This window comes from Nannobrachium achirus (assembly GCF_963921795.1).
Source record: "Nannobrachium achirus genome assembly, chromosome: 12".
NCBI classification, from domain to species: domain Eukaryota; kingdom Metazoa; phylum Chordata; class Actinopteri; order Myctophiformes; family Myctophidae; genus Nannobrachium; species Nannobrachium achirus.
Genome location: NC_137832.1, coordinates 64,582,030 through 64,609,981, shown reverse-complemented (window position 1 = coordinate 64,609,981; position 27,952 = coordinate 64,582,030). Strand labels below are relative to the sequence as shown.

The 27,952-nt window shown below is 45.1% G+C and overlaps 1 protein-coding gene across 1 annotated transcript in view; it reads left to right on the top strand.

Annotated features, from left to right (window-relative positions):
• adgrv1 (adhesion G protein-coupled receptor V1) overlaps positions 1-27,952 on the top strand; it is a gene marked incomplete at both ends in the record, with an annotated part of 385,866 nt that overhangs the window by 272,258 nt on the left and 85,656 nt on the right. Inside the window, one exon of the mRNA XM_080738840.1 lies at positions 21,836-22,014. Within this exon, the coding sequence (XP_080594966.1) occupies positions 21,836-22,014 (179 nt within the window). The remainder of the gene's footprint in view (positions 1-21,835; positions 22,015-27,952) is intronic.

Sequence of the window (27,952 nt, the reverse complement as noted above, 5' to 3'; positions counted from 1 at the left end):
CCCCGGAGCCCCAGGGACCCCCAGGTCCCTGGGGGACCCCCAGATGTAAAAAATGACCAAATGTGCTCACACGTCACACGTCACACTTTTTCCCTGCTTATATCTCCGCACCCGTTGACCCGATCCATGCCACATTTTACACACACACACTCCTTGCCTGCCAAACTACAACCTCCAAGGACCCCCGGAGCCCCAGGGACCCCCAGGTCCCTGGGGGACCCCCAGATGTAAAAAATGACCAAATGTGCAAAAATGACCAAATGACCACCCCAACGGGGCTGCTCACGGGGAATTCCCGGGGACCACCGACTCCTGGTGCTCCAGAACGGATGCAAAAGTGGTGGCGCCCCCAGTGGAGGACCCCCTGCCACTGCAGCGCACATAAAATGCCGTAACTCGGGCTAGGAGCGTCCGGGAGAGCCGGGGCCGGTACCTATTCGTCCGCCAAGGCAACGCGGAGACCCCACCCCTCATTTCTCACATGGCCCTATTCTAGCGCCACCTTCAGGCCGATTTTTAAAACACATTTTTGGACACTGCTCCTACAGTTTTTGCCCTAAAATCACGAATATCACTACACAGCATGTCTACACTCATGTCATCAACATGTATCAGGAAGATTTTGGAAAAACAAATTTTAGCCCTATTTGTGGAGATAAGCCACCTACGGTCGCTTATCTCCCGATTAGGGAGTCTTACTGGTATGTAATGTAGATAACATGTTATGCAGACTGATGATAACATGTAACAAAGGCTAATATGTAATGTAGATAACATGTTATGCAGACTGATGCCAGGTCATTCTTGATGATCTGGCATCCTATCCACATGTTTTCTATGTCCCATGAGCCCTTGCGTGAAAGGTGGGCATCACTTCCTGCTCCTCAGCCGTTTGATTCAGACTGCTGTGCCTGTGATGACTTGGTGCATCGTTGCATCAGCTGTGTGGAGGAAGTGGAGCACACATTTTGGATGGTGCAGTGGTTCTCAAACCTGTAAGCGACGTGACGGTCGCTTATCTCCCGATTTGGGAGTCTTACTGGTAATAATAACTAGTAAGACACCTGAGGGTGGAATGCGACCTCAGGGTGACATGCGACCTCGCCCTAAAGGGCGAGGTCGCGCCAATTCTTGACTATCTGGCCAACCACAGCGTTTCTCTGACGATTCTAGATGTTGTCATTCTGGGGGGAGTTTGTTCATGTTTTTGTGAGGGTATCAACCCTAGGAGACACGGGGAGAACATGCAAACTCCACACAGAAAGGCCCTATCGCCAACCCCACCTATGGTGTGAGCGATAGGGCCTAAACATGGAGATGTGGAGAACACTATATATGGAGATAGCCCAGTCCATCATGTCATATGGGACTACCGTCATGGCTGTCTGTCTGACTGTCTGTACAGGAAGTGATGTCACATGACATACTTTTTATGCCCATATATGAGTCATTCAGTACCACATCTCCATGTTTAGGCCAAACAGGTTCGCTCCATTTCGTTGTCAAGCTCAATGTTGGGCATTTGGACCTATACCCCTGGACTTAAAAACGTCCCCTCAGAGGCCTCCTTTAAGAGGCATCTGAAAACGCACATGTTCAGACAGGCTTTTGGTCACTTATAGGCATCCCTGTTCTTACTGTTCTTTTGTATTCCTTGTTACTGTGGGTGTTTTAATTTATTGGTGTCTTCTCTGCAACTGTAGAGCTTATTCTTATTTTATTTTGTATCTCTGCAACTGTAGAGCTTACTTTTTTATTGATTATTGTGTATCTGTAAAGCACTCTGTGCATTCGTGATGTGAAGATGTGCTATATAAATAAAGTTCATTCATTCATTCATATACATGGAGAAATGGAGCGAATCTGTTTGGCCTAAACATGGAGATGTGGAGAACACTATATATGGAGAAAGTCTATTCCATCATGTCATATGGGACTACCGTCATAGACAGTAGCCATTGTTAGGCCAACTCAATGGACTGAGTCACAATGATGTAACACTGAGTTATGCCACAAACCCGTAGCCAGTCAGAGAGGGGCAAAGGGTGACGTCATAACATCGGGGCATATATAAGGGCCACGAGAGGGGCAGTTTATGCCCGTAGCATAGCATATCGTCGTTGTCAGTCAGACAGACTGTCTATGACGGTAGTCCCATATGACATGATGGACTGGACTATCTCCATATACAGTGTTATCCACATTTCGTGTAGCCCCGTACAGGAAGTGATGTCACAACTCGCTGACATCACACTGACATCACTCCCGTACAGAAGGAAGGTTACAGAAGGATGGTTACGGAAGGAAGGAAGGAAGGAAGGAAGGTCACTCAAGCGCCACGGTTTTTCAGAGTATATGCGACCTTCGGTCGCAAATAATACATCAAACTTATGGCGCTTTTCAAGGTACCCAAAGTTTCAGGGTTTTAGCCACTAATGGTTGTGACATCAGCGGCTCTGACATTCGTGGTTCTGACATTGCTCTTGTTTTCTGTGTTTGTGGAGGAATGAGCCTTCTTACATACAGAAATGTACATCAGGTTGATGTAACAGTGGTCATAGACAGTATGGGTGTCTGTCAATCACAAATGTTTCCATAGAATTGATCGATTGAAACAAAACAAACTATGTATATCTATTTCTTTTAAATTTTTTGTTGTGAAACATCTGAAATCAACTCTTGTTTTCCTATGAGAAACCATGTCTTCCGTTGCACCCAACAGTCAGTCACAGACAGTGAGACGTGCTGTTTTCCGAGCTACAGTGAGGCACAACAGGTGCTGAAGTATGTATCTGTGCATGTGTTCCAGTTAAGAGAGGAGTCAGGTTGTTCCTCCTCAGTGCGTGTGTGCGTGTGTGCGTGTGCGTGTGTGCGTGCGTGCGTGCGTGCGTGCGTGCGTGTGTGGCGTGCGTGTGTGGCGTGCATGTGTGAGTGTCAGTGTCCGGCCCATGACCTGTCTGTCTGCAAGCCTGGACAATGACTTCCATTCACTGAGGCCTCTCTCTCTCTCTCTCTCTCTCTCTCTCTCTCTCTCTCTCTCTCTCTCTCTCTCTCTCTCTCTCTCTCTCTCTCTCTCTCTCTCTCTCTCTCACACACAATGGACCTTACAGCTGAATGGTAACACAAGAGAGAACGAAACTCACTCCAGCTCTCTGTCACACTGTCCAAGGCACTGACATACTAAACCTTTATTTATTATAGTTTGATAATAAATAAATACAAAATTAGATAACACAGGGAAGCTGTCAGAACCTTCCCTAAAATATCCGGGACAACAATTAGCGCTCCACACGTCTCTTCTGCCTCCCGGCTCCCAAACTGTGGAAGGAACTCCCCATTGCAGTTAGAAGTGCAGACTCACTCCATCTGTAGTCTGAAGACCCAACTCTTCAGACTCCACCTCAGCCCTTGACGGCAGGTGACACAATTTCAGCCAATCCTTAGGTCTGTGTTCCACTTCTGCTCATTTTGTTGTGTCATCAGTTCCAATTCCACTGGTTGAATCAGCATCCTGACTGAGTCCTCTGTCCTCATAAAGCTAAAGAGCTGGAGAGACATGGAGACTCCTGTTACTGAACAAACACTCTATAGCAGGGGTTTTCATCGTTATCAGGCCAAGGACCCCGTAGCTGAGAGACAGATGAAGCAGGGACCCCCACAACCTGTTCATAGACTCCATATAGTTTCATTGTTTGACAGCACAATCATCAGTGTATTTTGGATTCATGTCAATTTGTGTTTTCAGATATTTAACCACTTGAACCATCAATACCTAATAAACTTGACCTTTCACTCTGTACTTAGTCTGCTCTTTTTCCCCTCTACGCCAAAGCTCTTTGCCAAAAATAGCGCGAGGCGTTATAAGCTTGTAGATCGGCTATTTTTTGGCTAAAGTTCTCAGAATATGGACGCTAGGGTTCAAGTGGTTAATATAAAAAAGGAGAAAAAAAAACGTTTCTATCACTCAAATATCACCCTGTAGTAACTCAGAGGACCCCCTAGGGGTCCCGGACCCCCTGTTGAAGACCCCTGCTCAATAGCAACTGGAAAGATGCAATCCTGGGAAATTGCAAGTGTGGTTGCTGTGACGTGAGTCACACTTGCACATGAATTTCGTCTTACCATTAGAATTTTCCCCATTCAATTCAACGGAGAAAATTAATTCACTAATAAATGAATGGCCATACTGTATATGGAGATCTCTGTGTCAGTCCATGTCCCTTTTATGCCCATACATGGAGATCCCTGATGTCATCAATATTATCTTTGAAGATTATATCTTTGAATTCCCCTATGCATACTGTATATGGACATAACTAATAAAAAAAATCTCAAAGATCAGATTTCAAAGGGAGGAGTTTTGTTTGTTTGTTTGGGGAGTCTTGGCCCAATTAACCCATTTTGTGCTAATTAAATTAACAGATTAAAATGTCCAGCGTGCCTGCAAAAGGCTGCATTCACTAGCGTTCTCTTATTTTGAAGGCCAGAAGTCCACAGCGTAAACACTTCCGGTCTGACGTCATCGCGTCCTGCGCCGGAATCGATCATTGTTTACGTGGTGTAATGGCGGATCGGATCGATGCTTTTCAACATGTGTTTTATAAGCGAGCATCTGCCTCCATCTTCGCTTCTAAAGTGTAGTTTTGAGATAATGGACATTAAAGATGAGATCCCCCGTCTGCCTCAATGTTATGGGATTACTATTTTGTGCTCGTGGATCCGTGATGATGAGAAATCAGCGACGGAGATGTGCTCGGGACCTTCGGCCATTGTATCCGGTAATATAACCGCCGTTACAGTAATATATTACTTTTCACGAGTATACTCGGGATCGGCACCATGTGATACTCGAGTATTTTTCACGAGTATACTCGGGATCGGCGCAAAATGAGTTAAGATGTCTTCTTTTTAACTATGGCTGCATTTTCACTAAGAACAGACAGTAACAGTAACGTACAGTAACGTACAGTAACAACTAGTTCTCCTAACATCAAACAAGGCAGCATTTCTTAACGAAGGTCAGCTGCTGCACGTAAGTCACGGCCCTCACCACTCCTACAGTCATGTCATCAACATGGATCTCTCCCATTTCCCATATTCCCTCCTGATTGGCTACCATTGCTTTCTAAAGTTTGTGTATGCGACCTGACGGTTGCTTATCTCCCACTTAGGGAGTCTTACTGGTACTAGCCCGAATTGTTCCCTTTCCCCTTGAAATTCCCTATATTTGAGTTATGTGCTGGTGTCAAGCTCTAGAAATGGTATATTTACTTTTGGGGCGTTAGGGTTAGAAATTGCAAATACACATCGACACTCATGAAATCGTCTTCCGAAAATATCGATGTCGTCACAACTAGTAGGGCCAATAGTAAGGCAAACGCGTGCGTGCGTGAGTGAGTGAGTGACTGGATGAGTCAGACCTCAGTTGTTTGTTAGCTAAAAGCTTGTGCCCTCCAGTCAAACCTGAGAGATGTAACTCACACCTACATGACCTCAACACTTTCTTCTCCTCTTTCTTTCCTTTGTTTCTGCTATGTTTGTTGGTATATCCCCTCTATGTATTAAACCATGTGTGTTGGTATATCCCCTCTATGTATTAAACCATGTGTGTTGGTATATCCCCTCTATGTATTAAACCCTGCCTAGATCAGTGATTCCCAAACCTTTTCATTGGACGGATCCCCAGTTTAATATAGCTGAAATCGGGCAGAAATCTCTTATATCCATATTTTCACTTTATTATCCACAAGATCCCAAGGAGTTTACTGGGGAAAAGGGTGTGTTAATGTGGGCTTCACTTCCTCCACACAGCTGATTCAACGTCATGTAATCCCCATGCAGAGATGCAGGTGTCACAGAAGCGCAGCAACCAGTCAGAATGAAACAGCTAAGAGGAACAGGAAGTGATGCCCAAATTTCACTCACCCTGGCCACAGTAGGCGATGTAAATGGCATGAACTTGCAGACCCCGGAAATGGCAGAAGTGCTGCGGTTAACGGAAGTTATGTCATGCGTTGCAATCGCCAGCGAAACAAAACTAAATAAACAATAATGCTTCTTTTGAATTTGATTGAGTTTTGGACATTTCCAACCGACAGAGACGCTTATGAGTCCGAAGGCACGGATGTAATCGGTGCCATGGGTAAACTGTGTTGGCGGAGGGAGGCATTCAAGCAGCACGACATAGTGTTTCTATCTTATTTTTTTTCTTTGGCTGGCAGAGTAATTCCAGTCCAGGCCAGTTTTAATCCCCTGGTGTTATGGATGACTTGTGACCTGCTGGTGGAAGCAGGAATGCAGCAGGAGTTCAGAAGAACACATCTCTGACGTTATGGGGGAATCCCTACCAGCTGATCTCTGCTCCTCACACTGAGTCACGCACAGCTGATGAGCTCTCCTCCTATTGAGGTTCTCAAACTTCTTGGGCTCAGGTCACCCCTGGAAATAATCCTCAGCACCCTGAATTCCATTAAATCTGTGTAAATATTTCTCCCTGAGATGCAGTTTGTCACGAGGAAAACTCTTTCCATTTAGGACAGATTGAAAATAATGTCTTAATGCCATACTTGACGTTTAAACACTAGAACCCCATCATCCCTATTCTGGGGGGAACATTCACCAAAAACGCCCACAATGCGTCTCAACATCTCAACAGTTAGTTTTACTCTGTATTGAGGGTCTGAGTGGTTAAACTGAAGTGATATTGATGAATTCCAAATATAAGTATTCATTCTACAGCACTCCTGGACTTACACAGCACCCTGGGGTGCCACGGCACCCACTTTGAGAAACCCTAATGTAAGGGATAATTGTAGCCACACCAGTATTTGAGAAATAACACCCAACAGGATGAATATAGTTTCTGCCCTAAACAACTACCGGCACGGCGACAATTATACCGCATTACACAGCAATTAAATACATTCATAAATTGAACCAAAAGTAACAAAATGAACTTGCTTACCGTAATGAAAGTATTCCATAAGTGTTGCGCTGTCCGTCCGCCCAGCGCAACTCGGACGCCTCGGAGAACAAGGAAGTGTTGATCGAACAGAATCAATTTGCGGTCATTTTATCGTCTATTTCTCTCTCCAAGTTCCAAAAATACCCAAAATATGCGATTTATAAGCTCACAACTTGCTGTGACACCAGCCATATGCATTAGGTAATAATGTCATACACATTACATTTATTGTCGGGTGGCCAAAACTGTTACTTTTCAGAATTTAAATAAAATTCACATTTTTCCATTTTGAGTTTAAAGATTAACCATTTTTTCTAATTTTGTGTGACACTGTAGTATGACGTACTAGTAACAGCGCATTATTTTATAAATAAATAAAACTAAAAAAAAGTTTCTTCCCGACTGCAACCATAATATGCTTGATGACGGGAACTGAAGACACCTTTCACCTCAAAAGGTTGACATTTCAGAGGAGAAACATAAGTTATTATTTGTATCATTGATCTCACCTCAACATAAAGGCAAAGTTTCCCTTGAATAATAGCTAAAAGCACAATGGTTAGGGTTTCTCTAGCCTTGCACTGTCCTAACGGCCTGAACCGCAGTATAACCTCCAGAATGGTTAGGGTTTCTCTAGCCTTGCACTGTCCTAACGGCCTGAACCGCAGTATAACCTCCAGAATGGTTAGGGTTTCTCTAGCCTTGCACTGTCCTAACGGCCTGAACCGCAGTATAACCTCCAGAATGGTTAGGGTTTCTCTAGCCTTGCACTGTCCTAACGGCCTGAACCGCAGTATAACCTCCAGAATGGTTAGGGTTTCTCTAGCCTTGCACTGTCCTAACGGCCTGAACCGCAGTATAACCTCCAGAATGGTTAGGGTTTCTCTAGCCTTGCACTGTCCTAACGGCCTGAACCGCAGTATAACCTCCAGAATGGTTAGGGTTTCTCTAGCCTTGCACTGTCCTAACGGCCTGAACCGCAGTATAACCTCCAGAATGGTTAGGGTTTCTCTAGCCTTGCACTGTCCTAACGGCCTGAACCGCAGTATAACCTCCAGAATGGTTAGGGTTTCTCTAGCCTTGCACTGTCCTAACGGCCTGAACCGCAGTATAACCTCCAGAATGGTTAGGGTTTCTCTAGCCTTGCACAGTCCTAACGGCCTGAACCGCAGTATAACCTCCAGAATGGTTAGGGTTTCTCTAGCCTTGCACAGTCCTAACGGCCTGAACCGCAGTATAACCTCCAGAATGGTTAGGGTTTCTCTAGCCTTGCACTGTCCTAACGGCCTGAACCGCAGTATAACCTCCAGAATGGTTAGGGTTTCTCTAGCCTTGCACTGTCCTAACGGCCTGAACCGCAGTATAACCTCCAGAATGGTTAGGGTTTCTCTAGCCTTGCACTGTCCTAACGGCCTGAACCGCAGTATAACCTCCAGAATGGTTAGGGTTTCTCTAGCCTTGCACTGTCCTAACGGCCTGAACCGCAGTATAACCTCCAGAATGGTTAGGGTTTCTCTAGCCTTGCACTGTCCTAACGGCCTGAACCGCAGTATAACCTCCAGAATGGTTAGGGTTTCTCTAGCCTTGCACTGTCCTAACGGCCTGAACCGCAGTATAACCTCCAGAATGGTTAGGGTTTCTCTAGCCTTGCACAGTCCTAACGGCCTGAACCGCAGTATAACCTCCAGAAAAGTTATATTGACTTATTGATTGTCCACATTATCCACAGCTATAAGTGACAGGGTCATTTAACTGTTCTGCTGCTGTTGACGACGCTCACCGTCATTGAAAGGGTTAATACCATGGCGCCGTTGACGGTGAGGACTGTCAATCTTACTGTATATACAGTAAAGATATTATTACTTACTGTACGTCGCTCCGGTCCCGCCCGCATCGGTAATGTCCGCGATTTGTTTACAACGCACGTCGGGCGTGCACGCGAAGTGAAGCTCCTCCATAGTAAATCCATTGAGAGGCCCATAAAGAAACTTCAATAACTCATAAAACACATTTGTATACAAAAAGGGGTCTCCACTCTGCACACTCTAGACACGGGATGCGCGCAGCCATGTTTCCCTTCTGGACCCACACTGTCATGTGACTAGATGACGTAATCGTTGCCGTCAAGTGATAATCCAAAAAAACAAAAACAACCCCCTTCCAGCCCTTCAAAATAATAGCGGCGGCCTATGGAGGAAACGGCGTGCCACAGAGGCACCAAGCAACCTTCAGATTAAGAGGCACTATTAGTGTTAAAGGCCATCTCATGTACGGCTGCAGCTGAGCCACACACACCTTGTAAACACATACAATACAATAGTATGCAGTTAGTCAATACTGTGCAGTAGGTCCTATGAGGACAGCCAACATTCAGGTGTCCTCAGGTGTCCTGAGGTGTCCTTAGACGTCCATAGGTGTCCTTAGACGTCCCTAGGTGTCCTTAGATGTCCCTCCTGAGGACACCTATCATTGCAGCTCCCAGGGGTGTCACACCAAATCCTGGGCCCTGGGTACCAGCATTCACTGTGGGCCCCCCATGAATGAATGTTCTTCATAGGGGGAGAGGGGTTTAACCCATTTAGACTGGGAACCCATTATTATTATGATGCATTATTTTGTGCATTAGCTCTTGAAAAATAGCAGATATACAAGCTCAGCTCACAGCGCAGCTGCGAGCTTGTAGATCTGCTAGTCTTTGAATATTTCAATTTTTTGGAAAAACCTATGTTTCTATATGTCAGTGGTGCTCAATCTTTTTCATGTGAAGGACCCTCAAAATGATATGTATTTGGCCACGGACCCCCATCTCAAAATATGATGTTCCAGGGACCCCCATTTGCACACGTTTTCACAACTTTTCAAAAATAGCAGATCTACAAGCTCGTAGCGCGGCAGTCGGTGCCACGCTGTGAGCTTGTATATCTGCTATTTGTCAATTGCTAAAGTATAATATAAATAAGGCTCCTCCCTCCACCTTGGGCCCTGGTAACTCAGTCCCACGTCCCCCCCCCCCCCCCCCCCCGTCCCCCCTTTGACGCCCCTGGCTCCTCCGTGGATTGGTCTATTCAACGATCCTGCACTATGCAGAACAACAACAGTACAAGGTTACAGTGTCCTCACTGTAACCCGCCCTAAAACAAATAAAGTATCCATTACAATCAGTGCAATGCCAATCAAATAGTGTCCATTATAATCACTATCAGTGCAATGCAAATCAAATAGTGACCATTATAATAGTGCAATGTGAAAGAAAAGTGATAGTGTACAACGTGCAATCAGTACAATAACCATACCCTAAAATCCAGGGTACGAATTATTATTATTAGTGGTGTTATTGTCTCAATAACCCTGCCCCAGTGGTGGAAGATGTAAAAGTCCGGTACAAAAGTATCGGCATCCAAATATACTTAAATTACCAAAAGTAAAAGTACTGATTACACGCGCAGGATGTCATTCCACAAGTTTTCAAAATGTTTCCAAATCTTAAGAAATGAGCTTTACGCAGTGTTACCAAGCTTGTAGATCTAAGATATTCAACAATTTTCAAAAGGGTTGGGCTCACAATGTGAGGGTGTAGAGGGTCATGACCGAAAGTATAAGGTTGCGGGTGCAAGCGGCCGAAATGGGTTTCTTCAGACGGGTGGCTGGTATCTCCCTTAGAGACAGGGTGAGAAGTTCAGTCACCCGAGAGAGACTTGGTGTAGAACCGCTGCTCCTTCACTTGGAAAGGAGTCAGCTTAGGTGGTTGGGGCATCTAGTACGGATGCCCCCCGAGCGCCTTCCTAGAAGGTCCTCGATGCACGTCCCACTGGGAGGAGAACCCGTGGCAGACCAAAGACCAGATGGAGGGATTATATCTCCACACTGGCTTGGGAACGCCTCGGTATACTCCCTGAGGGAGGGGAGGAAGTTGCTCAGGATAAGGAAATCTGGAGGTCTCAGTTGGAACTGTTACCCCCGCGACCTGATTCCGGATAAACAGCGAAGGGAATGTTTTTCCATAGTTTAGGGGCTGAGACAGCAAAGGCATGGTCACCCCTAAGCTTCAGTCTGGTTATCCGGACGCCAACATCCCACCGTCTGCTGACCCGAGGGTCCTGGTGGTTGGGGGGGAAAGAAGGGGTTTTGTAGACAAGAAAAAGAGAATGTTGAAGTTGACTCCGTACTGGTAGCCAGTGGAATGAGGCCAGGACAGGGGTCACATGGTCTCCTGGTAGCCAATGGAGAGAGGCCAGGACAGGGGTCACATGGTCTCTCTTCCTTGTACCAGTCAAGAGTCTGGACCAGTTGGAGACAGGACAGGAGAGCTCATGACTGCAGGGGTTGAAGTTCTCAGTACTGGGGACTGATTTCAGTCTTGAGGATCCATAGGGGCTTTTCTGAGATCAGTGCAGATCTGCAAAGACCTAAGGAGGAGGTGTAGCGATGAATGACAAAGCCGTCAAAAAACTAGTCAAGTGATCTCCAAAAAAAGCTGTTAAAATTTCAAGATATCAGTTTTTGAATTGGCCAGACTAGCATAGAATACGACAGAACTTCAGAAGATACTTCTATGAAGTGAAGCATGGATTGGCGCACACACACACACACACACACACTGGTTGGTGTGCGCTGCGCACGCCATGTTTCTAAAATCACATATTGGAACATGGACTGAAAATATTCAGTCTTGGGATTTATTTTGGCTTTAACCCCTGTGACTGGCTAATCCCACTGTAAAGGGAGTTGTAATAATATATCAATGCCATTTACAGTCATCCACGCCCTCATATCAGCCCCATTTATTAAATGGGGCTGATATGAGGGCGTGGATGACTGTATGTGGAGGTGGAACATGACACAGGTAATTCCAGGAAAAAGAGACGCCAAGAATCGGAGCGTCGCTGTATCGTATTAATACTGGAAGGAAGAGGAAGTTTGTCATCGGATAAGAATTGTATAACCTGTGGTAAACGTGTGCATGAGGGCCGATGAAACGTTTGTAAAGATGCACGCACGCACGCACACACACACACACACACACACACACACACACACACACTCGCGCACGCACGCAGGCTGGTTACATCACACCTTCAATAGCCGTGTGTTTACTCAGTAATCCAGAAGGCTTTCATCTCTCATCCATCTGATACTCTGATAGTCCTGTTGTCGTTACATAACAGCTTGCCTCAACACCTGTTGGATGCTGTGTGTACAGCACAGTGTTGGATGCTGTTGGATGCTGTTGGATGCTGCGTGTACAGCACAGTGTTGGATGCTGTTGGATGCTGCGTGTACAGCACAGTGTTGGATGCTGCGTGTACAGCACAGTGTTGGATGCTGTTGGATGCTGTGTGTACAGCACAGTGTTGGATGCTGTTGGATGCTGTGTGTACAGCACAGTGTTGGATGCTGTTGGATGCTGTGTGTACAGCACAGTGTTGGATGCTGTTGGATGCTGTGTGTACAGCACAGTGTTGGATGCTGTTGGATGCAGCGTGTAAAGCAGTGTTTCTCAACCTTTTTCTCTGCATGGGCACACTTTTCATGTCCCAAGAATCCATGGTCACACCAACATAATACGGGGGTGTAAATATCGTCACTGTCGGGAAGAAACCTTGTGTTTCCAAGTTTCAAATGTGTATGTTTCTTCGCAAAGTAAAGCCCTGCTTCATCATACAAGGCTGTCGCACAACAGTAGTGAAAACAGCAGAACTACAAGCCTCGCGGTGCAAGGCGTTGTGTGCTTTTAGATCGGCTGTTTTCACTACTTTAAATCATTTTTAAAATGATAAATACAATACTGGCTTTCAAGCAGTTTCAAGGGGCACTCTTGACCCTTCTCAGGGGCACACCAAAGGTCCCCAGGCACAGTGGTTGAGAAACACTGGTATAGCAGACTGCACAACTCCATGTCCATACAGTATCACATGGATCCATTCTCTCACAGTGTTCTCTGTACCTGTACTGTACCTGTACTGTACCTGTACTGTACCTGCTGCTGCTGTACAGTACCAGGAGTCTCCGGAGACAGACGGGTGTGTTGGCTCCCACGGGTTCTCAGAATGCTTTCCAACCTGTACTACTGTAACAGTCAGTCTGTACTCTCTTTTGGATGCTCTGACAGACAGGTGTCCACGGCAATTCCAACCCACTTCCATCATAGCAGCGGTTCCTAAACCTTTTCATGTCACGGTCAAGGACCACACAAATTAAAAAGGTTTTGTGCATTTATAATAAAAAAACTCAAGATTTTCCAGTATTTCGATTGTTATTATTATTATTTTTTTGATTAAGCAATTTTTGAATAACCAACATAGAATAGTGTTTAACATGATTGTGATGCTGTATTAACACATTTAGAGGGGGACCCCCTGAACCCCTGACTTCGCTTTGAGAACCGCACTGATCTAACCAGGCAAGCTGACTTATAGAATTACTTAAGGAGACATTATTATTCCCAGCCCAGGAGAAAAGGGAGTACTCTAGTCTACAACCTCATATTTTCATGTTTGCTTCAAGGGCAAATCTTAGCAATTCACCTTTTTGAGCGGTGGTCACACCGTCTCCATAGCGTGGCCGTGTGTGTCTGTGTGTGTGTCTGTGTGTGTGTCTGTCTGTCTGTATGTAGCCTCTGGTGTAGCCTGAGTACCCTGGGTGACCAGAGAGGTGCTGTTGAGTCTAGCCTGCCCTGAGCATCAACTGCAATACACACACACACACACACCCCCACCCCACACACACAGGCACCCCCCCCCCCCCCCACAGGCACCCCTCCCCCCCCCACACCCCCCCCCCCCACACCCCCCCCCCCCACACACACACAGGCACCCCTCCCTCCCCCCCCCCCACAGGCACCCCTCCCCCCCCACACCCCCCCCCCACACACACACAGGCACCCCTCCCTCCCCCCCCCCACAGGCACCCCTCCCCCCCCCCCCCCCCCCACGACCACCGCTCAGTTCACACGGGTGTGATTTTTCTTTTCTTTTTGACATTTTGTGCAGACTTTGTGTCATTAACATCGACGTGATAACACCCTGCCACGTAGTATCACTGGCTTTAATGAATTTGGCCTTTTGGAAATAAATGAATTATTTGGGCCGAATCAGCGAAACAGATAAAGGTCGAGGGATTTCATCTTTGCTCGGCCCCAAGGGCTCAACAGAAGAAGAGCACCTGATAATAAATGCTACAGAGATTGATGAATATCGTTGTTGTCAGGCAGAAACCTTGTATCAACTTGTGTATTTTTTTCCCCTCATAAATTAATCCCTACTTCATCACACAAAGTAGTGAAAAAGGCAGATCTACAAGCTCTTTTAAATTGAGCTATTTTCAAGCTATTTTCTTTCATTTAAAACAAATAATCAAAAACAAGGGAACGGTTTTGGGAGATTTTTCCACCAGAGACTGGTGAATATCTTATCCTGTCATGTTCTATTGTGACAAAAGGATAACACATATGCACGCACGCACGCACGCACGCACGCACGCACGCACACACACACACACACACACACACACACACACACACACACACACACACACACACACACACACACACACACACACACACACACACACACACACACACACACACACACACACGCACACACACACACACACACACACACTGTGATGAAGTGAAATAAATCTATAATGCTAATGATGCTTGGTCCATCTGTTTGCATAAGCCCAGCTCCCTGTCAGCAGCCTGTCACTGCTGTACTCGCTGCAGTGGATCTGTAGGTCACTGTGTGCACTGTAGGTCACTGTAGGTCACTGTGTGCACTGTAGGTTACTGTAGGTCACTGTGTGCACTGTCACTGTCAGGGTGTCACTGCTGTACTCGCTGCAGTGGATCTGTAGGTCACTGTGTGCACTGTAGGTTATTGTAGGTCACTGTGTGCTCTGTGGTGACATAAGGTTGAAGTGACCCGTCCCTGAACTGACAATACCATACACTTTACTGTGTTTATTAGACAGCATATTAACACATTGGATGCCATATTACGTTTGGTCAAAAAGCCTGTTTTCTGCGCGTGCACGGAGCTCCGAAAATATGGTAAATACAATAGGAAAAAGCCATGGCAGCATTAGTTATGGCAAAACTATGGCACTCAAACAGTTAAAGGACTACTTCAGCACTTTTCAACATATGTTCATATAACTGGTCCTCACATAATAAATCTGATGGTCCTCACGGATGGTCATGATTAAATGGCACCATTCTTTTCTACTCGGCCTGCCTAACGATGATGTCACTGGTAGGCGGGTTTCTGAACTGCCCACAGCCCTCCTAAGAGACTCAGGGCGAGTAGAAAAAGATTGTGCTATTTTATGGTGAACATCAGTGATCGAGGACCAATTATATGACAAGTGGTTAAGTCATCCTTTAATGAACAATATCAATACAGTAATGTAAATATACAACAATATCAATACAGTAATGTAAATATACCGTATTGATCAAAGGTGCTAATAAGAACTGTGTAAGTAGAGCAGTGGAGCAGCAAGCTCATTGTGTTGTTATGTAACTGTGCAGAGTCCAGCCATTCAGTCAGCACAGAACACTGCTACTTGTTGTTGTTCTAATTCAATTATGGACATTTTTCTATGGCATTCTTTCAGGCACACACACACACACGCACGCACGCACGCACGCACGCACGCACGCACGCACGCACGCACGCACGCTCAAAAGTAACTGACCCTAACTTTCCAGAGGACCTGAGAGGTATGCTGGCACCCATCTGGATTGGGCACTTAGCTGAAAGCAGCTGCAGTACCTGATATAAGAGTGTGTGTGTGTGTGTGTGTGTGTGTGTGTGTGTGTGTGTGTGTGTGTGTGTGTGTGTGTGTGTGTGTGTGTGTGTGTGTGTGTGTGTGTGTGTGTGTGTGTGTGTGTGTGTGTGTGTGTGTGTGTGTGTGTGTCCAGAGAAGGGTTTTAATGTGACATCATCACGGTCAGCAAATCATGACTGCTGATGATGAACAATGTTGAGTGAGTTTTGATTGATTGAATACTTTATGAGTCAGAAATGTAAACAGCACGTGGTACAGTCAGACACCACAGCAGGACACTAGATAATATAGATATCACTAGTAATACTGTAGATATCACTAGTAATACTGTAGATAATATAGACTAGCCCTTACCCGTTCAAAGATATGAGCTCCAAAATGATGTGCAGTGTGTGGGTTATGGGATGTGCACTGTGCACACAGTATATGAGGGATGGAAAGTAACTTTAACTGGTGCTTGCATGATAATATGTAGGAGCATCAATATAAGAAATACCCGTTTCTTTTAATGGCTACAGAGATACTGTCCCCCCGCCCGCCCGCCCGCACGCCCGCACGCGCCCGCACGCACGCACGCACGCACGCACGCACGCACGCACGCACGCACGCACGCACGCACGCACGCACACACACACACACACACACAGAGCTGGTTAAAGATGTTGCCTCATGCTAGATGCAGAATAGATATGCCTCATGCTAGATGCAGAATAGATAGTAGATACACCATAAAAATGCTAATATACAGCATATGATTTGTGAAAGTGACAAACGGGCTTCACAGTTATGTCAGGTGTGTTCATATGCTAATGGTGATGCGATTTCAGATCAATTGCTCCAGCCACTGAGGAGAAACGCTGTTTCAGACAGACAGACAGACAGACAGACAGACAGACAGACAGACAGACAGACAGACAGACAGACAGACAGACAGACAGACAGACAGACAGACAGACAGACAGACAGACAGACAGACAGACAGACAGACAGACAGACACTCACTCAGACATTCGGAAAATTATATGTTTGACTAGCCCTTACCCGTTCAAAGATATGAGCTCCAAAATTATGTGCAGTGTGTGGGTTATGGGATGTGCACTGTGCACGAAGTATATGAGGGATGGAAAGTAACTTTAACTGGTGCTTGCATGATAATATGTAGGAGCATCAATGTAAGAAATACCCGTTTCGTTTAATGGCTAACCCCCCCCCCCCCCCCACCCGCCCACCCGCCTGCGCACACACCCGCCTGCCTGCACACACACACACACACACACACACACACACACACACACACACACACACACACACACACAGAGAGAGAGCTGGTTAAACATGTTGCCTCATGCTAGATGCAGAATAGATGTGCCTCATGCTAGATGCAGAATAGATAGTAGATACACCATAAAAATGCTAATATACAGTATATGATTTGTGAAAGTGACAAACGGGCTTCACAGTTATGTTAGGTGTGTTCATATGCTGATGGTGATGCGATTTCAGATCAATTGCTCCAGCCACTGAGGAGAAACGCTGTTTCAGACAGACAGACAGACAGACAGACAGACAGACACTCACTCACTCACTCACTCAGACATTCGCAAAATTATAGTATAGATATCACAAGGGTAAACTGGCCTAAGTGTGGCACTAGATTAGAAGAGCCTTTGGGGAGAATGAAGGCTTTTTCTTTTTTACCTAAATCTTCCTCTTCTAAGAGTCCCTGCACAAAACCTTATCAGATGGGGGTCTGTAGTCACATACATTGGGGGTCCTCCTTGACACGAAAAATAACTACTGCCTTGTATGGAACTAAGGTGGTGGGCGATGGAAGGACCTCGGCATCCTTAGAGCTGCACTAGCCGGGCTAACAACGAGGAAAGTAAAGGAAATACATCAAACATATCATTTTCCGAATGTCTGTCTGTCTGTCTGTCTGTCTGTCACAGCGTTTCTCCTCAGTGGCTGGAGCAATTGATCTGAAATCGCATCACCATTAGCATATGAACACACCTGACATAACTGTGAAGCCCGTTTGGCGGGGGGGGGGGGGGGGGGGGGGGGGGGTGTTGTCTGGCCCTGTTACAGATGTTGTCCAAAAATCATGCAGATCGGTACACAGTATGTCTGTAGCCATTAAACGAAACGGGTATTTCTTACATTGATGCTCCTACATATTATCATGCAAGTACCAGTTAAAGTTACTTTCCATCCCTCATATATACTGTGTGCACAGTGCACGCCCCATAACCCCCACACTGCACATCATTTCGGAGCTCATATCTTTGAACGGGTAAGGGCTAGTTATACATAAACAGAGAAAGTAGACATGAGGAAAGCGTGTCCTGCCTTAATCACTGCTTAATAATGCACTTAAAACATTCTATGAAGTCTATTTTTGTACGAGCTATTAGTTCCCCCCCCCCCCCCCCCCCCCCACTGAATTCCTTCCAGCATGAATCACAGTGTTTGTGTGCAGTTTGACCACCGCTAGCAGAAACACTACCATGTGTGCATGTTGTCTACGTCAGGAAATAAACCTTTGATCTCCAAGCCAATCCCACACATTCTACCACTTTGTTTAGCCACGCAAACCAGGGATTAAAGAGTACAAAAACAAAGAAAAGGTTTTGTCAGGCCAAGGCCAATCTGTAATCTGTCTGACGAGCGTGAAGGGAGCCCCCCACCCCCACCCACACCCACACCCACACCAGTGCTCTACTGTTTCCTAAACCCCTCCCACCATTATGTAAAATCATGATTCTTTGGTATAATCATTCTACACCTACTCTATGTTTCTTGCTGTTCTACATACCGTACAGTATAACAGCTTAACCAGTTGAAGAAATCTCAGGATTGAGGCTTTAACCTTTGCTTTGATGCTTATTGGTCGGTCCATTTGTCGGGTTCCATTTGTACATTCTTGGAGTTATGGGGGTCCCGGGAATTAAAAAGTTTGAACTATTTCAAGTCAAGGTCCCCCGAATTGTACATTGATATGTATTTGTCTGCAAACTCCAACCCCAGAAACAGCAGATGCAGAAGCAAACAGCCACGCTAACACGTTCTGCTGAGGGACTCCCCTGGAACCTCTGCTTAGTTTTGTTCTGTATCAAACACCCCCCAAACATTGCTGACCTACAAGCTCATATGGCGTCAGCGGCAGCAACCCAAGCATCAAACATGACTGAAATCTGTCGTGATGGCAACTGAGAACCTCTAATCCATATCCTCCTTTACGCCTCAAAGCTTTGATCCTGTAAGACGTCTAAGAGGTGACGTTAGCCCAGAAAACCTCTGGGACATGAAACAATGAAATCCATACGCTGAACACCACTGTACTGTACTGTACTGTACTGCACTGCACTGCACTGCACTGCACTGCACTGCACTGCACTGCACTGCACTGTACTGCACTGCACTGCACTGCACTGCACTGCACTGCACTGCACTGCACTGCACTGTACTGTACTACACTGCACTGCACTGCACTGCACTGCACTGTACTGTACTGTACTGCACTGCACTGCACTGTACTGCACTGCACTGCACTGCACTGCACTGCACTGCACTGCACTGCACTGTACTGTACTGCACTGCACTGCACTGCACTGCACTGTACTGTACTACACTGTACTGTACTGTACTGTACTGCACTGCACTGTACTGTACTGTACTGTACTGCACTGTACTGCACTGCACTGCACTGCACTGCACTGCACTGTACTGTACTACACTGCACTGCACTACACTGTACTGCACTACACTGCACTGCACTGCACTGCACTGTACTGCACTGCACTGCACTGCACTGCACTGTACTGTACTGTACTGCACTGCACTGCACTGCACTGTACTGTACTGTACTGCACTGCACTGCACTGCACTGCACTGTACTGTACTACACTGCACTGCACTGCACTGTACTGTACTGCACTGCACTGCACTGTACTGTACTGTAGGCAGCATGGCGCCAGGGGTGTCACAAGGGGGGGGGGGGGGGACTGAGTTACCCGGGCCCAAGGTGGAGGGGGCCTTAATTATTTTATACTTCTATTGAAAAAATAGCAGATATACAAGCTCACAGCGCGGCACCGAGTGCCGCGATGCGAGGTTGTAGATCTGCTATTTTTGAAAAGTTGTGAAAATGTGTGGAAATCTTTGAATACATGATTTTTTTAAGCAGACATTTGTAACTTGAATTTTGCTTCTGGGGAGTTCCTGGAACGAAATATTTTGAGATGGGGGTCTGTGGCCAAATACAAGTAATTTTGGGGATCCTTCACATGAAAAAGTTTGAAGCACCACTGACATAAAAATATAGGTTTTTCAAAAAACATTTTCACGATTTTTCAAAAATAGCAGATCTAAGCTTGTATATCTGCTATTTTTCAACAGTTAAAGCACAAAATAATGCCTAATAATGCGTTCCCAGTCTAATGAAATACATTCATGGGGGGCCCGCAGTGAATCCTTGTACCCAGGGCCCAGAATTCGGTGCGACACCCCTGCATGGCGCTGTCCCCTTTTATGACTTCTAAAGGGCTTATCTTGTAGTGCCAGGAATCATTATGTCCGCTACGCTGAACAACCATTACATGATCCTGTAAAACACCCACTAATGGTTAATGGTTACTAACAGTGGTGGAAAGCATAAGTATAATATACTAGCCCTTACCCGTTCAAAGATATGAGCTCCAAAATGATGTGCAGTGTGTGGGTTATGGGATTATATGAGGGATGGAAAGTAACTTTAACTGGTGCTTGCATGATGTAGGAGCATCAATGTAAGAAACCCGTTTCGGCTACAGAGATACTGTGTACCGATCTGCATGATTTTGGACAACATCTGTAACAGGGCCAGAACCCCCCCCCCGCCCGCCCACCGCCTGCCCGCCTGCACACACACACACTCCCCCCCCCCCGTGTGTGTGTGTGTGTGTGTGTGTGTGTGTGTGTGTGTGTGTGTGTGTGTGTGTGTGTGGGTTTGTGTGTGATTGTGCATGGCCTGAACAACAGCGCCCCTCCCTTAACATGTGTGGGCACAAAAGGTACTGTAGGCTAAATAGATATAGATACACCATAAAAATGCTATTATACAGCATACGATTTGTGAAAGTGACAAACGGGCTTCACAGTTATGTCAGGTGTGTTCATATGCTGATGGTGATGCGCTTTCAGATCAATTGCTCCAGCCACCGAGGAGAAACGCTGAGACAGACAGACAGACAGACAGACACTCACTCAGACATCTCCAAAATTATAGTATAGATTGTTGCTGAATCCTCTAATTTACATGTTTTATTTTTTTCACAAATCAATGGCCCTGCTTGATCATACTACAACGTCACAAAAACGCATCATTGAAACATTTTAACAACACAGATCTTGTCCCTGCTTGGCACAACATCTTTTCAGATGGGCGTCCATGGCCAAATATATATTAAAGTGGGTGTCCTTGAACCATCATGTAAGTTCTTTCATCGGCACTCCGAAACATCGCTATTCCGACCACCTAAACCTAATCTTAAGGTGTCTTCTCAAAGGTTCCACCTCCTGTTGTCCCGACCTCCCGTTAACCTTCCGTTAACGTTCACCAGGTTAGCATTCACCAGCGTCGGCAGGTTAGCATTTTACCAGGTTAGCATTCGCCAACGTTGGTTTCACTGAGGTTAAGGTTGGGTTTGGGTGGTCGGGTCAGAAGAATGGTAGGTCTGATCATGGCACCAACCTTAACCCTATTTACTGATATGTTTAATGATAAAACACATACAAATGTATGTGAACGTGCGGCTGTAAAGCTTTAAACCATATTAAGTACGAATTTTGACTAGCAACTGTTATTGAATAGAAAACAATAAGTTACTTACTTTTATTTTCAACATAATTGACTTAAAAAGTGATCTTTTGAGATGTCAGTACTCAGTATATTTCGATCAAAATGTTGTCGATTAGAGGGGGTACTTGGATTCAGCAATCAGGAAAAGTGGGTACTGAAGCCCAAAAAGTTTGAGAACCCCTGAACTAACCTACTCCCCAATATCTCCTATCCTCTCCTACCTCTCCTACATGTCCTACCAGGCCATCAACTTCTGGCAGGTGTTGGTGATGAACGACGAGCACACGGAGCGCCGCTACCTGCTGTACTTCCTGCTGGGCTGGGGTCTTCCTGCGCTGGTCATCATCGTCCTGGTCATCGTCCTGCTGGGGGGCTTCAGCTGGAGCATCCACACTGTGTACGGCCTGGTGCTGGGGGACGTGTGAGTGGAACCTACACACACACACACACACACACACACACTGTGTACGGCCTGGTGCGGGGGGACGTGTGAGTAGAACGCACACACATACACACACACACACTGTGTACGGCCTGGTGCGGGGGGACGTGTGAGTGGAACGCACACACACACACACACACACACTGTGTACGGCCTGGTGCGAGGGGACGTGTGAGTGGAACGCACACACACACACACACACACACACACACACACACACACACACACACACACACACACACACACACACTCTTATGTATCTCCATATTTTAAAGAGGTGGTGCCATAGTTTTGTACTTTTTCTGTTTTGTATGTGTCTACGGAGTCAAACCAGGGAATGGCGACTTGTGAAAGTCGTGTCGTCTTATCTTCAGTCAGGCCAAAGGCCAGGGGCGGAGATCTATGTTTTCATCCCAGTCTGTGTGTCTGTGTGTTCGTGGCTATAATCTCACAAACTTCTAGACCAGTCACTCACCAATTGTGCAAGAGAAAATGCTGTCTGTCTCCTCTTAATTTAGGCATGTACGCGTGAGCTTCTGGAGGAAAACTTCTCTTTAAGAGGGTATTTAACTCGACTCCTCTTCTCAGAGTTTTTAACGCATTGATTAAAGTTCTCATCATTTGGATTTTTACATATTGTGCTACAGAGTTCTATAGTCTGTTGGGCTCCACGCTGGTTGACAAATTATAGACTTGGCCTAACGAAACATTTCCATGGGATTTCTTTGCTTTAATCCATGCCAACGTGCCTGGATGGAGCCATGTGTGGGATGGAAACGTTGTCACTGTTAAACTGTTTTGGCACTCGGTACGGAGGCAGCATTTATTCTATCATTCAGCCGAAGGGGACAACAGACAGACAGACAGACAGACAGACAGACAGACAGACAGACAGACAGACAGACAGACAGACAGACAGACAGACAGACAGACAGACAGACAGACAGACAGACAGTCACTCCCACACAAACATCAGCCAAAAAAAAACAACAACTGCACAAGCAGCCTGTGTTGCCAGATCTTGCGAAACAAGCAACCAGCTCTATATGAAAAAACAAGCACAAAAGAAGCGACTTTAGCAGTTAAACCACTTTTAAACCTAAACACATTGGCTATTTTGCGATTTGAGCTTGTAGATCTGCTATTGGGTTAGGGTTAGGGTCATAAGAAAAAATATTGAAGAAGGAAAAAAAATGCTTTTGAAAGATTTTAACTACAAATATTGCATGGGAGGTCCCTGGCACAAAACATTTTCAAATGGGTCTGCGGACAAATACATACTTGGCGTAGTCCTTGACGTGAAAAAGTTTGAGAAAAATCTATTTAAACATTAGAAAGAAGAAAAAAAAAACTTTAGGAAGCAAGCCCAACCAAACGCAACGTGCAACCTATACGCGCAAAACCTGCCAATATTTACAAGCGACTTTGCAGAAAAAACAAGGCCAAAGTCGCTTAGAATGAGCAGACATGGCAACACTACTACGGGAAGCAGCCTGGGGCAGATCAAAGTTGTGGGAGTATAATTAAAGCACACTGCTGTACCCGTCACCTCTGCATCAGACACGTGATGTGGAGATGTGTGCAATGATGAAAATAAATACAAATTAACTGTAAAACGTGCACAACACACATCTCCACCAGGAGACATGTTGTCCTACTTCTCTCCACGTTTCTGTCCGCCTGGAGGCGATCATCCAAGTATTGAAATAATATTTAAACAGCAACCTACTGTATGGAACAAGCATATTGTCGTTGTCGGGTGGAAACCTTGTATGTCCAAAACGTTCATTTTGCATTTATCATTTTAAAAATGATTTAAACTACAACGCGGTGCGAGGCGTTTTGTGCTTATAGATCGGCTGTTTTCACTACTTTTGTGCGATGGCCTTGTATAATGAAGCAGGGCTTTACTTTGTGAAAGAACGTACAAATTTGAAACTTGGACCACGGCTTACACACGCCTGCATCTCCACAGTGGAACCTGTGGAACTGTAAAAGGTGCACAACGGAACGCACGTCTCCACCAGGAGACATGTTGTCCTATAGTCAGGTTTGTTATGTTAAGAAATGTATGTTTGTTGGATTTTTGTGAAGATTTGTAAAACTATACATTTTTGGAATCTTCAGAGCATGGGGAATCCAAAAATCAATGTTCCCATTTGCACAGACACCTGCAAAGCCGCCATTTTGGACGTTCAAAATGGCCGACATAAAATACATCATTTGTGCTATCTTGGCTTCTGGACAACCTAGAAACTTAATTAAACATGCCAATCCTATGTTTTCTGGGTCAAGGAATCAAATGAGTAAATGTTGGGAGTAAAATGTTCCGGACCCCCAACCCCTTTCTGGGGGTTATCTATTTTGGGACCTCCCAGAACAGTACGCCAGCCAATTAATGTCCTATTTTCATAATAGTAGAGTTGTTTTGTAGGTTTTAAAACCTCCTGGGCTCATTTATTGCACTTTTAACCCTCTAAGGCCCGCATTAAGAAATACTTGAAATAAAAAATTGAAAAAAATCAGATGGTGTTGTAGGAGTCCTATTAAGAGGAAAATGTAATGTTTTTTTCAAAAAAATGTTTTTGTAAGATTTTATAGCCATAAATCAAAAATCATAAATCATGCTCTAATTTACATATGGGGGATATTTTTCACAATAATAACATATGTACATGTTCTAGACATTCTAATGATCACCAAAAAAAATAGTACAGGCATTTTACTTATGTTTTTGTGAGGTATAGCTTCCATGAAAAACTGAGATGTTGTTCGTCAAAACTCTGGAATTTCAGCGGGTGTGGTGGGTGTGAATGTCAGCCCCTGTGGGGGGTATTTATATGCAAATATTGTGGCCAATGGCATTGTAATACTAAACAATAGAATCCAATGGTGGTGTTTAGGTGGTAGGGGGAGCTAAAATAAAATGATTTAAACCTTTTTTTGGATAAAATACAAACGTTGTAATATTACAACCGTGGGCCTTAGAGGGTTAAAGTAGCCAGAATAATCCTTCTGACTTTTGGTTGGGGTCTTTCCTCACCTGGGACCCCCAGACAGACCCTTGAGCCTATCTCAGTAATCGCTCTGCTCCAGAGCAATGTTAAATTAGATCATAACTGAAGCATAAAAGTTGTTGTAGCTGGGCTTTGAAAACAAAAAGGAGTAGTAACAAATACCAGGGGTCTTCCACAGGGGGTCCGGGACCCCTGGGGGGTCCTCAGTTACTACAGGAGGGGGCCCGCCAAATCTTGATGGGATTTGAAACTGTAACCTTTGATGGTTTATTAGTATTCTCAGTATTATTTATAACATTTTTGTGTTGGACAGTTATGGTTGACAGGTGTTAATTGAGTTTGTGGGGAGGGCGGGCTTAGGGGGGGCTAAAGCCCCCTCTAGCCCCCCCCTGGAGCCGTCCCTGTTGCAACGTATTACTTTAGGCGCGCAGACTAACATGTCCATTTATTGCACTGCACTCACACTGACAACACAACATACACACCTCTGTGTTATCGTCACCCCAAAACCAATACCCTATCCTCTTAAAGAGCTCATGGTCAATTATGCCCAAAGAGATTCACTACATGTCCTCCCTAATAATGTTGACAGTCTTTGTTTGTATTGTTTAAGCAGCTGCACCATCCCTTGCAATCTGCTTTGCAGACACATTTGATGAGCTCAAGTATTGCCTATATTTATATGAGTTAAAGCGAAGGATCTCAACGTCTTATGCCTTACCTTAGTTTCCTTTTAGTTGACCTTGAATCAGTGAACTGTACTGTCATGAAACTGTAATTTATCCTATGCAAAACTTCTAATAAATACTTCAAATCAATAAAAAAAAAGCCTTTGAAGCAGGGAGGGCAAGACACTTGACTGGAACATACCCTCCACTTTCTGACACTGCTGTAAATTTGCAACAGTCAAAGCCAAGGTACAAAACAAAAGTAAGTAGATATATTTGAGCGAGTTCAAGTTATTGAATGTCACAAATGTCAAGGGTTCCTTGGCCTACACAATTCGTCATGGGTCAACGCCTACTTGAAGCCTGATAATGATGACATTAAGCCATTAACCGCTTCAAGGACCTTAGCAAGAGTTCCATTTCTACTGAGCTTATTAATGGTGAGCTTCCATCAACATTGCAGTCATTGGAGCATGTTACATGCCGTGTTTACAGTTCAAAAGGTCCAACAACCAACTCGTGCTGCACTGCTACCACATATCCTCCTTGCCAACTATGTCACAATGCGGGATAAATCATACCTGACAAATTGCCCTAAGCTTCCACCAATTGAAGAAAATGGGTGAAATTCAGAGAGTGGAGGGTATGTTCCAGTCAGGGGTCTTGCCCTCCCTGCTCAAATAACCTGCCTTCCACTCTATGCTATGGTGGAGACTGTGTCAACACTATTAGGTTGGACATTGAAGATGACGATGATAAAGACGAATAGATCCTGCATGTCTGAAATTACTGTATTGTAGTGAATCTCCTTGGGCATAATTGACCATGGGCTCTTTAAGAGGATGGGTGCGGGTTTTGGGGTGACGATAACACAGAGGTGGGTGTGTTGTGTTGTCAGTGAGTGCAGTGCAATAAATGGACATGTTAGTCTGCGTGTCCCAAAATATGAAGTTGCAATAGCTTAAATATTGCAATCCCAGCAGTAACACCTGTCAACCATAACTGTCCAACACAAAGAATGTATAAATAATACTGAGAATACTAATAAACCATCAAAGTACAATACCGTTGTTTTGGGTTGAGATTGGCACATTTCCTGGGGCAATCTGCCCAGATCATGCATGTCACACGTGTCTTCCTCTTCTTTTTTAGTTTTTTATTCTCAAAAAGCGCCTGCAATGTAGTGCATTTGAAACTACATTGCAGTGCACATCATGCGGTGATCACTGCTTGCCTCCTCTGAATTGTTTTATTTTTATTTTCGTTTATTTATATTTCGTTGCTGAGTGAGGTCAGCAGACAAAGTGACATAAGTGAGATGAAAAAACCTGAGTGAAATGTGCCAATGTCAACCAGAAACATCGGTACATAAACTCTGAATACATAAAAACATTCAAGTTTCAAATCCCATCAAGATTTGGTGGGCCCCTGTAGTAACTCTGTAGTAGCTCCCTGTGGAAGACCCCTGGTATTTGCTACTACTCCTTTTTGTTTTCAGAGCCCAGCTACAACAACTTTTATGCTTCAATTATGATCTAATTTAACATTGTTCTGGAGCAGAGCGATTACTGAGACAGACTCAGGGGTCTGTCTGGGGGTCCCAGGTGAGGAAAGACCCCAACCAAAGGTCAGAAGGATTATTCTGGCTGCTTTAAAAGTATAATGAATGAACCCAGGAGGTTTTAAAACCTACAAAACAACTCTAATATTATGAAATTAGGACATTAACTGGCTGGCGTACTGTTCTGGGACGTCCCAAAATAGATAACCCCCAGAAAGGGGGTGGGGGTCCGGAACATTTTACACCCAACATTTACTCATTTGATTCCTTGACCCAGAAAACATAGGATTGGCATGTTTAATTAAGTTTCTAGGTTGTTCAGAAGCCAAGATAGCACAAATGATGTATTTTATGTCGGCCATTTTGAATGTCCAAAATGGCGGCTTTGCAGGTGTCTGTGCAAATGGGAACATTGATTTTTGGATTCCCCATGCTCTGAAGATTCCAAAAATGTATAGTTTTACAAATCTTCACAAAAATCCGACAAAAATACATAAGGAACCTGACTACTACTTCTCTCTCCACGTTTCTGTCTGCCTGAAGGCATGCATGGTGCATGGTGGTGATGACTGAGTTTTTGGGGTTGTGTGCGAGCTTGGAAAGGCACGTGGCAACAGTTCTGTCGGGTGGATCCTTTTCAGGATTCAAATGTAAAAAAAGTACTCAAATGT